At 39.3% G+C, this 12,726-nt stretch overlaps 1 protein-coding gene across 1 annotated transcript in view; it reads right to left on the bottom strand.

Annotated features, from left to right (window-relative positions):
- PPP1R1C (protein phosphatase 1 regulatory inhibitor subunit 1C) overlaps positions 1-12,726 on the bottom strand; it is a 53,888-nt gene that overhangs the window by 24,412 nt on the left and 16,750 nt on the right. The window contains 2 exon segments of the mRNA XM_074910782.1: positions 5,153-5,213; positions 7,072-7,109. Of these exon segments, the coding sequence (XP_074766883.1) occupies positions 5,153-5,213; positions 7,072-7,109 (99 nt within the window).

Genomic DNA, 12,726 nt, shown 5'->3' with positions numbered 1-12,726 from the left:
CTGAGATTTTTGTTCTGCGTTGGTTCTCGTGGGGTCTGAACTCAGTGCTTACCACACTAACAATAATCTTTTATGTCTCCAGACTCTATCCGTGTTCCTTGTTAACCTTCAGTCACAAAGTAATGAGATGCATCAGACATCATCAAGCTGGCCTAAGGGGTTACAAATTTGGATGAGGGCCACATACTGTACTAATTGCTTCTAATAAATTACATATTTCAGGAGGGACATCATGATTTTAATCATTTATTCTGCATGTTGTTTCCTTTGGAGAGAAGAACAAGCAGGCGCTAAACAAGCTGAGCATCTGAAATTCATGGCAGAAGCTGAAAAGAGCTCATTTAATATCAACCATCATTGTAAACACTAGAATTATGCATGTATCAAATCCCTGGGTCTGAACACTTTGGGAACAGGCAGTGAGTCCTAGCTGTTTTAATAAGACAAACCAAAATGATGTCTTTGAATGTTCCTTAGATTTATAACAACTCAAATTCAATCCCATTTCAAATGTTGTAGCTGGAGCCTAGCTCAAGAAAAAAGTCTTTGTTTCTACGCAAAGAAAAATACATTGAGGGGAATTTAAAGGATGTATTTCCCAAAAGGCTGAGACAGAAAATGGTCAAGTGTACCTTTCACCTCTATGGGGAAAGACTTTAATTATGATTTGATGGCAGCTAATTGCAAAGGCTGTCCAGTGAACACAGAAAGTTGCGGGAACTTTCTTTAGAGACCGCTGAAATTAGTAGGATCTTCATGCTGATCTAAGTAGCCTCTTGCTGGGTGAACTAGGATGAGGGAAGGTTTCCTATTTTCCTGACCTCTAGCACACCCATACCAGTAGATTCACTGTTAATGAAATCCTCAAACCACTCGGGAATGTGCACTTCCTTCACAGGGGGAGACCTTGATGGTATTTAAATAGCTGGTAATATTAATAGCAATAGCTTGTAGATAATGTGGAGACTTGGGAGCTCTAGGGAGATATGCAGGTTTGGGAACAGCTCAGGCTCTCTTCTGTTTGTAAATCCTGCTTCCTGTCACTTTAGTCTGCATTTCCTTTCAAGGATGAGCTGAGATATTAAACCAAATGTGACTATCTAAGTAAAAGGAAACCTGTCTCAGTACAAAATATGTCTTGGGATCAAAAGCTGTAGCTCTGAGACTCAAATGTACACTTTTGATTTTCAGGTGGTAATGAGATGCTAAGGAAACACCATTACTTGGCATAAGTGCAATCTGCTTCTGCCATGGCAGACTATGCTGCCTTCCACTTGGTCCATCTCTACCTGGGAGGGTTATCATTCCATTTTAAACTTCTCTGGTGAGCGTGAGGGGAAAAGGGTGAGAGTCCAGCAAGACTTCGAGGGGTTCCTCTAACCCACTGATCAGAATAATGAAGATATCTCTAAAGATGCTATTTGTGAGTGGGTGGATGGATGGATGGATGGATGGATGGATGGATGGATGGATGTTTGTGCTAAATCAGCTGGACTTTGATACAGAAGAAAAGGACCAAAAGATTATTCTTGGTTTTGTCATACAGAATGAGAAACAGGCCTTGTACAGTGACAACTGACTGGAAAAGATTGCCCTTAGTTAAAACTGGTGACTATTCAGATTGAAAAACCTCTCTCTGGCTGTTTTTATGCTTTTTCATAGGGAGCTTCAAGCCAACTTCCGCACACAAAGAAGAAGAGCTTAAAATGAAAGAAAGTAATGGAGCTCAAAGTTCAGCATATTAGAGCATTGGAAGTTATAGAAGGATGAGAGAATTTGAAGTTCAGACATAAAAGACCAAGAGTAACAGAAGAAAAAAGTGACACAAACAGGGGAAACGGAGGTGATGAATCCTCGGATAAGAGCGCTGCTATACCTAGAAAAAATGTGACAAGTGGTGAAACACAACATACTGAAAATATGATGGATTAATTTGGTTTACTCTTCAGATACTGACTTTTGCCACTATTGCATGCTACGTAAGAGCGTGGTATTAACAAAACCTAGTGTAGTGTAGCAGGGTTAGAGAAAGAAATATTTTTGAAAGCAAAATGGAAGACCTCTTTGACATCCATTAGGTTTGGTAATATAACACTAACAAGAACACTGCACTGAGCTGTTATCTGGTTTTCTGTCTGATTCACTCTCCAGATTACCACTTAAATCAATAGTTCTCACATTGATTTTTCCAGCACACTGTATTCCAGTAAAAAGAACAATGCTCTGAGATGAGTCAGCTATTTGCTTGTCTGTAGGGACTCTGGTGCATTTTTGTTTAGGAAAATAAAAGCGGGAGCCAAAGTACACATAAATATATAGTAATAAGAACCTGCCTGTTGCACCATAACATGACACTGGCTCTGCAGACACACGGGTTTGCTACAGCATGCTGCAGCAATTACAGACCTGCCTCGAGCTAGAGCAAGCCATTGTAAGGATAGAACCAAAATACTTGGGGGCAATCTTAGACAGATAATAAAATCACTATGGCAGAGGGGAAAAACACGCCCACATTTGACCAAGAAGCTGATCTCCATTTATTTACCATGGCATATAGAACCTTGGCAGTACTGCATTTTCATTTATTTCATATATTTTCATGTATTTGCATAGTCCATGTAGCATGTACTACAGTCCTGGTACTGTAACTAGTCATCACTTTTGTCTGATGTTGCTTTTGCTCCTTTTAACCATGTTAACAATTTCTTAATTTGTTTGTAATCACAGCACAGAGGTTCATTTACTCTCGCTTTCTCTCACTTGCTTAGCTATGAATTCATGACACCAGCAACATTTCTCACACAGTTTTGTAATTATTTCAAGAAACTTGCAAGGAGTGCAGCAAAAATGTTTTCAGCTCAAAGAAGAAATCATAATCTCAGGAGCTACTTGCAGATTTGGTGTCAGGCTGAAATATGACTATACCGACAGTTTCTCTTGGCCACCTCTCTGCTGCAGGTAAAGAGTAGGGTCGTGGCCCCCAATTTCTCCCACAGCTTTCCGCACACGGCTGCTGTCTCAGCTTCCAGGCTCGGCATCCACCTGCAAGTTTGGCTTATTTCTGAGAACTTTGAGTTAGCAGCAGCTAAAAACTACTAAAATGTCAGAAAAAACAACAAATGAAAACGTTTGTCCATCTTTTCCGCTACGAGTTCTGTTTTATGGAGATTTATTGTCTCCATATTTGAATGCAAATTACCAGATTACAGTCTATCCCACCTTTCATTAATAACAGACCCAGAGGATATAGAGCAGCCAAAAAGGATGTAAAGCAGAGAGGTTCAGCATTCAGAATCTCATTCTTTACTGTATATTAAATATCATATTGTGAATATACTGGGGGAGAAACATCCTGCAGGAAATAAACATACGCAAGGCTGTGGGAATAGTGTGCAGTTATGAAGCCTGTTATTCTGAAAATACTGCTTATATTGTTATCTTCTACTGCTATAAAACTAGAATAATTTAAATCATTACAAAACCTCTGTATTTCTCAGTAATGCTTTCTTAGCACTTGTTGCTATGTTTGCCTCCTAATCTCTTAGCATAAACAAAATAACATTCATGTTTTCATAACAATAAAGAGGAAGAGATAATGAATATTCGACTTCCAATAATTTTTAAATAAAAAGGACAGTATTTATCATGGTTACAGTATCGTAAACCTGGACCAATCCAGCTTGTTTACAGGAAGGGTTATCCATTTCCAGATGTCCACTTGTGAATCTGGGAATACTGTGTAGTTTAGGGTGTTAAGGCATAGAGGAGAGGCACTTTGTGCTGCGCTTTGTTCTTTTTACAAGGTACTTCAGGTTAGTTGCGATCTATCTTGAATCACATATTTGCATACTGTTCCCTGGGAATTAAGTTGATGTGGAAGTAAACTATGCCAGGTACTTGCCCAGGTCTCAGCAGGGTATTAAAGGTAACACTGAGTAGGCTGCAGTCCTTGAGAGGAGATATAAGGACCTGTTTTACAGGGCACTTCATTTATGCAGTGTTTAGTTTAGGCTTGTACAGCAAAATAATACAGCAGTGAGATCAATAGATATTATTGCTACCCATTCAAAGCTTCTTCGTTCCACAAATTATTATAATTGACTGTAATAAGATTACTTCTAACATCCAGCACACAAACTTTATCCCATTTTGACAATCAGATAGTAAGTCTTGTGTGGCACCTGAGTGATGTTTTAATTGTTGCTAGGACAAGCACTAGAGAACCGAAGCTACAGGATGAGACACAGAACTGGCTGATACAGCATATTACTTAATGACAGCGGCAGTATTTTTCACACAACAAATCAGATATCCTAATTTTTTTTTGCCAGGTAATAAATTGTGTTAAGGAGAAGGAATGGAAATTAAAGATATTCGTTATCATGAGACACCTGGCAGGATAGCCTTTGGTCTGCAGTCTGAAAAATAATGGTGCACTGACAAGTGGCAGTTGGAAGTGCTGGTGAATCACTATAGATCTTACTTCACTGCAAGCACCAGCAAGTCAAACTCTGTTGAGAGTCATGTGAGAAACAAGGCCTAAATGTATTTGCTCTGATCGCAACTCATATTCCTGCTGCTTTTATCTTCATTCCTGAAAAGCGTGTAAGCCCCTTAAACATTTACCAAGATTTCTCATTTCTCTTTATCTACTCAGACCACAGTTTTGGTTATTCTTCTTTCTACAGCTGCCTGGAAAGGGAGGCAGAATATATGGGAGTCATTTAAAGAAGAAACAGACAGCTGTATGGGGCCAGAACTGATAAAACTTATGTATTCAATGAGTTCTCCTCAGTGTTCGGCAGTTCGGCATTGAACTATCTGTTACATTGAACTAATGAAAGTATCAAGATTTTGTAAAAAAAAAGAAGTCTGCTTTTTTTAAAAAAAATTTGCCAGTGCCGCAGGATTCTGTGGTGAGGATAGATGATCAGTACCAGCAGACAGTCAACGCCAGATAGTCACTCTGAAGTGTGAAGACGGCGATGGTTAAGCATGACCCCTCCACAGACCCCTGTGGTGCTCACAGGCAGAGCCCTTGCTCACCCCCCAGTGTTTTTCCCTGTGAGAGGGGACCTGGAGCTGCGGCGGGTGCAAGGGTCCCGCACCCTGCCAGGGCAGAGACAGTACCTGCACAGTACCTGCACAGTACCTTTGAGGGCAGGCGGGGTGAAGACGCTCTGCTTCCTTTGCTTGGGAGACGCGCTCTGGGACTGGGGAGGGACAAAACACAGAGACAAGCAGTAAGAGACGGGCACAGGGAAAGTTTTCTGGTCACGGCAGCTCCAGGTCTGGCCCCACAGATGCTTTCAGAGGGTGCACACACCAATCTGAGAAGTTTCTAAGAACATGATATTGCATAAATCTGATGCCAGCTCCTGGGCTTTCATGAACACAGGGAAAACTAAGATTAGATGGACAATATATATGTTTAATGGACAACATACACGTTTGATGGACAACTTTTGTGGCTCCCAGGCAAAACAGACCCAGTACTGCTGAAAAAAAATATAGTTAAGCATAAAATTAAGATATTCTGTGCTTTTAACAGTCTATGTAACTAATTCTCATAAGGCAAATAATTTTTTATGTATATTAAAATAGTTGCAAGACTTACATTAACTGATATTCCTATTAAATACAGTGTAATGAATGTATATGTGTACATATATGTATATATATTAATATGTATAGGTAAGGTTGTACTGAAATTATTAATATATCCATATCTAGATTTTTGCATAAATAAATGGAAGATCCTCCCGATTCACTTTTTCCATGTATTCTAAAATAATAATTTCAGCAACCAGTCACTCAGCCTTTAACTGGGCCTGATTTAAGTGATATATTTAGAAACAGATAAACTTTTTATGGCCCCCCAAATCACATCTATGTACAAAAGTTAAATTATTTCAAAATAATGGTAGCCAAATTACACATAGAGTAACAGTAGTATAATTATACCGATGTATAATTAAATTATACCTATGTATAATTAAGCAAAAACTAACTGGAATATATTCCAGTGTTAAAGCAGAGCAACTTTTGTAAAATGAAAGCAGTTAAATTGGTGTACATTATATATGAACATGAAATATGTCCATATACAAAGAATAAGAAAACTACATAAGGTCACACACATAGGTAGCTTTTGAAGACAGAAGCATCATATCACATTCCTAAGAAAAAGGTTTAAAGAAGTTATATTTGGTCATAACGATGTTGCCTTTTCACAAATATTTGCTGAAAATGCCTTTTTCCCTCAGTTCTTTGACTTGTATATAGTCTATGAATTTTAATACGATCTATTTCTTCAAGGAACATTTAAGACATCTCTTAAGAAAACTACTTTCACGCAGTATGGCCAATCCTATTACCCTACCTTATCACAATGGATGGAATAAAAACATTTATAAATAAAATATTGTCTTCTTTTGAAAGAGAAAGCTATTTATAAACACTGTGGGATAGGTTGTTGATCCTTGCCCCAGTAAATCTTTATAAGTCTGTATTTGAGTCCAAATTTGAACCAATCAATACCTCCTACTGCTATTTAAAGCACTGCCTGCTTCTTCTCTGAGCAACGGGTGAAGGAGAAAAAGATCAGGGAATTGCAGGAGCTATGCAAGGGGAGGTTGGAAAACAAGATTGGAGGAGCTGACTCGTAACTATTCTGCAAACAACATCAATGCACTGCCTGCTGTAGGCTTGGCAAATGACGGGGAGAGGAGTTTGGAATGTTTTTGTAGACCCAAAGCAATGCTGGATGAGGTGAGCTGGCAGGGTCACCTTGGGCCAGGTTTGCTATGATTTGCCAGGGCATGGCATCAAGGCAGAGGCGACACTTGCCTTTCCCAGTTCCCTGCTACAGGGAGAAGGGAGAGCCGGCAGAGCTAAGACACAACACAGCTTTACACAGCCCTGGTTTGAAAGCAGTGAAAGGCTGTGTTACTGAAGATGGCATGACAACGTAAAGAAAAACATTAACGAGGATGAATCAGCGAGTTTCAAAGGGGTTTTAACCATAGACCTATTTTAAAAATAAATATGTTTGAAAGAAAGTTCACTTACCTCTGCCTGTGACATGTTCGTTCTCTTCTCATCTTTTTCTGGAGGATGAAAACATATGGAACGAGAAATGTTAGTACAAAAGCATTTCTGAGTGCTAACCCTCGCAACTCTACCCTGAACCCTACAGCGTGATTGTAAATAAGAAATCACCCTTCTGATTTACAGCTTTTCTTTCTCTTTTTTGTGTCTCAGAAAACCAGAGGCCCTGATTAGCATTTAGACATAAGCACTGTGTCTAAAGCACTTAACTCCCATTTTTTCTCTGTGAATTAACAGCAAGCAATGGAGCGCCTTTAGCAGCAGGTCCTTTGGCCAGGCTCACAACAGGGCTCTGCGCTCATCAGTGGCTGTTGGGAGAGGTGGCTGCTTTGCTGGGGGACCGCACTTGCTTCTATAGTCAGAAAAGGCTTTGTTGCCAAACGGTGTGCAGCAAACCCACAGAGGGCTCTTATTGAACTTAAATAATTACAACCACCTCAGCTCAGATAAGTTATTAATATACCAATACTGGTACAGAAGAGCACCTAACAGTAATATGTAAAATTAGCAAACCAAAGTTTAACAAAGACTAATTTTTAATCTTAAAAGTTTCATGACATTACTGGACTGAATTTTTTCCTGGAAATGCTTAATTTTTCACCTTAATTTGCTCTGGACTATAGGAAAGACAGAAATGGTCAATACTAGAGATTTCTAATGACAGTAAGTGTCTCTAAGAACTTGTCTGAACAACTGAGTACAATCGTATGAAGCAGAGGAGGGTCAAGGATTTTCCTAACCATTGCACTTAACCAGTTTTCGCATAAGATTATTTTTCTACTGTTATCTCGATGCAGTTAATGACCAGAAAGTGACTGTCTTCTGATGATGATTTCCCAAATATTTGATGAAGATCACGTTGGACCTTCGATGCACAGTAGTTTGGAGCTTTAAAATAAAATGCCATTAAAAACAGACACCAATCCCTCACTGTAGAAATACACCTTCTAAAATTTTCCACTTGCAGATATCACTGGGCAATTTCCACTGACATCTGACAGATCTGCAAATGTAGGTCTGAGGGAAGAATTAGGTCAGGGCAATATCACTTTATCTAACTTCTCTAGACATTGGCTGCTTGGGGTGAGCCAGTCCAGACAGATTGTATTTGTGTTCTTTACCATTGTATCTGCATCCTACAAACAGTAACTGACTTACTGGATTTTTTTCAATGTATATATTTCCCATTACCTTTATATGAAAGACATCCAAATGACTTATACTAGAGATTTAAAAGTGTAGTGGAAAACAGTGCTGGTTACTGTTTTCCGTGGTCCCACAGATACAGAATTAGACAGGACAATCTGGAAGCCAGTTCCTGCCATTAACATTTGTATGAACTTTGGTAAGGTGACTAATCTCCTCCTTGACTTCCTTACCTGTAAATAAGCATAGCAGTGCTTATTTAAGTATAGCGGTGTCTATTTGCCTTTGTAAAGCACTTTGGGGTATGAAGATAAGCTGGCTAAATGAGTGATTATTTATGTGCTTGTAATCTCTCATATTAGTTGTATAACAGACAGACGCAGACTTATGATTCAACATTGCATTTATTTATTTTTAGCTCAGGATCCTGGATTTAGTTTGGAGACTGAAATGTGTATAAATCAGGAACTTTCAACAGAGAACAAAGATGTCCCATTCCTTCCTGAAACTCTAAATTTGCCCAGATTAAAAATGTATTTTGTAAACCCAAGCTGAGGCTTGCATAAGGAACAAAACTTCAATCAGTAGCTTCATCAGGTTTCAGGTCTTGTTCCTAAGGATGTACACAACTCTAATCCTTTGGGCTTGCACACTTAGTGCTCTTAGTGGGGTGACATTAAACCTACCAGAACCAGAAACTTTCCAGCCTTTCCTTCCACCCAGCAGCACTTATATGACAGGCAACTTTGGGAACAAGAACTGGTCTGTATGGAGTTAGAGAAATCATTCATATCCACAGGGCAACTAGTGCCAATGAGTAACACCAGACAATGGGGAAATTTAAGAATGACTTACAAAATCACACAAACAAACAGTTTTTCAAATCCAGTAAAAAGAGATCAGAAATGAGCCTAAAGGAGCAAAAGAGACAAACTTGAGGACATGAAGTGTTTCAAGTGAGTTGTGAGACGAAGGGAAAGATAAAGCTGGCTGGAGATGCAGTTTGGCCAATAGTACGTTTTGGCATGCATTTATTTTTGAGGACAAAAAGACCATTTATTTTTGACAGCCATTTTGATGGATAAGAATCAAGGGAGAGTATACATTTTTAAGAAGAGGTGACAAGAAATATGAATGAGAGAAGCTGAGATCCCTGACTGCCATAGACTGAGGCAGAGGATAGGAAATAAAATATTCTTTCTGTAGAGGAGAAGGAAAAGATGAAAAGCAATGGGGACATGGAAGGGAGATAGAAGTGCTTGTGTGTGGCTAAGGTAATAATGAAATACAGGGGCAGTGGCATTGTAACAAAAGGTAAAGGGGGAATTTAGTGGTGACGGAGAGCAGAGCTGGAGCGCAGTGTGGGCTGGAGCTCAGTCAAGAGCTCTCTGCCTGGGGAAATACTTAAAGCCATATTGGTCTAAGTGAAGGATTACATTAATACTTGTGTGAACATTCTTCCTTGGACAAATAGTGGTTTTTCCAGTGTAAATTATAATGCTTTGAAAGCAATCTAAATAAATTAATGAAAACATATTCTTATAACAGTCTTACTGAGAAACTGCCCTTGTGAGAGTCAGTGCACAATGTACAAATCTATGTTCTCACTACAACAGGTCAGTTCTGCCATAAGGAGATTCCACACAGAAAATCTTCATGACAACAAAACTTATGATGAGAATGGAAGTTACGAGGTAAAAAAAAAAAAAAAAAAAAAAAATCAATTAGTTATTGCAAATCAGACATATCCATCTACAGAAGTCAAACAAGACATGCATTTCCCACCCTTGAATCCCTCTCAAATCCATTGACAATTATAAACTGAATTTCTTTACTGAACTCTGACCATAAATTCTTCTTGAGAGGTGTCAGGAAATAATTTGAAACTAAATGACAAATATCAGACTGTGATATCAATTGATTCACAGGAGAGAATGAATTCCCTGGTTTCTCAACATCCTTCAGTTCCCATTGACTACTGTGCAGTCAAGATTCTGCTCAGAAAAAATCATAGTTATACAGAATGAGAAGTTTCCTTATCATGTTTATAACTAGGCAGATATATTGCAGAGAACATGAATTCAAATTATCAACTATTTCTCTCCTACATGAAACAAAACCCAGGCTTTCAGTAATAACTTCTCCCTACAAGTTTGCTCTCTTTTGGGGGCCAGGAGGAAAGACGACTTTTTAATGATGCTCCATATTCTTCCCTCACAGAACATAATACAACTGCACTATATTCCTAATCTGAATTTTTCCAATCTAAATTATTCTTGGCTGCTCTAATTAGCTAACAAGAATCTAATTGCTCAAGTAATGTCTTGACAGTTTTTTGTTTTAAATTGGTATAATAGAAATCATATGAAACGCTGCTAACAGATCTGTAGACACCCAAGTTGCTGGAAAGTTGCAGTACCTAAAAATAAGATTGGAGTGTTTTTGTATCTGTGCTGAGGAAAAAGCAATTGAGGACTTCCCCCTGTGCTGGGTGAATAATGTGTCACGCTAGTGTGACGCTTACCTCATGTAGACTGGACTAGCACCTGGCAAATAAACCGACTATCAGGCTTTAGTCAGTGTCCTCAGGAAGAGAAATGGTCCATGTTCATCAAAGAAATGTTCAGTCTAAAGGATATTTCCACCGGTCCAGATATGTACACAGATTTTCTGAAATGAAGCCCTAGTTCTTCAAGAAGAGACACTTCTGAAAGTCCAGCTACCTGCACAGACCCCCTTTCAGCATTAGAGCTCTATGCTTTAATCTTTATCCAGTTTAAAATCTCATCCACTCACAGGAAAACCTGCAAGATTTGGCCTGGCTATAATTGCTGAAATATGGAGAAAGAAACGCCAAGGGATTCTGCACTTGTTAGCAGAGCTCTTCTGAATGTTTATTAGCACATGCACCCGGCCAAGCTGATGTAATAAGCTGAGCTACCCCAAAGGTGTCATTATATGAGGTCAGAAAAAAGCAGAGTGGAAGGAGGCTGGTTATAGCCAGGATGAGAAGCACTTGCTGTTGATCGCTTTTTCCATGAATCTCCACTGCTGCGCAAATGGCATGACCATGCTGGGGGAAGCCTTGTGGTCTTTTTAGAGTAAGATCAAAATTTATCCGCCTCTCTTCTCCCACTGGATAATGTTAATGCTCTTGGAGGAGCTATGCAGGGCAAGAGTTGACCTATTTTAAAAGACTTGGCCTCTGATATCACCCATGGGCTCTGTAGTGGAGTCATCCGGAAAAGGCTTATCTCATCCAGCTAAGTACCCTGCTTTCTTTCCCCTTGGCAAGAGCAAATAAAAGCCTTTTCCGTAGGGTTTCAGTCAGGCACTGGAGGAATAGAACAGGTCAGAGAGGCCAGATGTTACACAAAACAAACTCAGTAAGAGGCCGGTATAATTGTTGGAGAAAGCTTCTTGTAGACAGTTTGGAATTTTCCTTGGGAAACCAAAACTGAGGAGTGTCAGGTAAAAATCACAGGGATAGGGATTTGGATTTGGTTGGGTTTTGTTGTCTAAATTTTCCCTTAAAAATAATACACATGATACTCTTTCACTGATACACATGATACTCTTTCTCAGATAGTGGAAATAGCCCATGAGCTGCACGCCTCTAACAGGTTTTAGTTAAAGAATGATTTAAATAAGAATGGTTTGAATCTGAAAGAAATTAGCCCAAAGAAAAACTTCAAGGACACAATGTCACTGTCATTCTGGAGCCTCCTTATAATCCTGCCCCCACCTCTGTATAAACAGTGCCACTGAAGAGAGCAGTAGAAGCATGGATCCAGCCTTTCACATGCAAACTTTAGTGCAGGACACTCCAAGCTAGAGACAAATCAGATAACACTACCGCTATGGAACAGTTCAGCCAGTTTAATTTTATTTCACTAGTTTTGATGAAATGTCTCCATGGCCAAACAGTACTATGTCCATGAGCAATGGTTTCTCTCTCAAAAAATGTGAAGGAAGTGAATCAGTTGATGACTTCTGATCAATATGCTCAATGATGACATACAGTTGGAAAAGGAAAATAAGTTTCCTGGCTCTGGCTCCATTTAGCCATCTCCTGTAATGAAGAGGAGGGAGTTTCTCTCCTCCTGCGGTGGGGTTGGGGGATGTTTGCGTGCTTGGGCAGCGGGCGACAGAGCTCCAGTCTTGCTGTGTGCTAGTTGTGCGACAAGGCAGATCACCTGTTTCAAAACTTCACATTTAAATGGCACAGACCCACACAATTTTAGGAACTAAGAAAAGAAAAGGATAATTTTCCAAATAATTCTTCTGCCACTTAGTGGCAGGATGTCCTGAAATTTTCTGAAAATTTGCTTTCAGTCACTTCACATTTCAATTTCTTCATCTGTAAAATATGGATATTTTTAAATCTACCAGCTGGCCTCACTGGTGTTTGGCCACCACTGTTTGCCATTGGTACTTGTAAAACAAGCTAATTGAAATCTGATTTAGAAA

The sequence above is a fragment of the Athene noctua genome, chromosome 7, assembly GCF_965140245.1.
Source record: "Athene noctua chromosome 7, bAthNoc1.hap1.1, whole genome shotgun sequence".
Lineage (NCBI taxonomy): Eukaryota > Metazoa > Chordata > Aves > Strigiformes > Strigidae > Athene > Athene noctua.
Note: the sequence above shows the minus strand (reverse complement) of the source record. Positions and strands in the feature narration are given on the sequence as shown.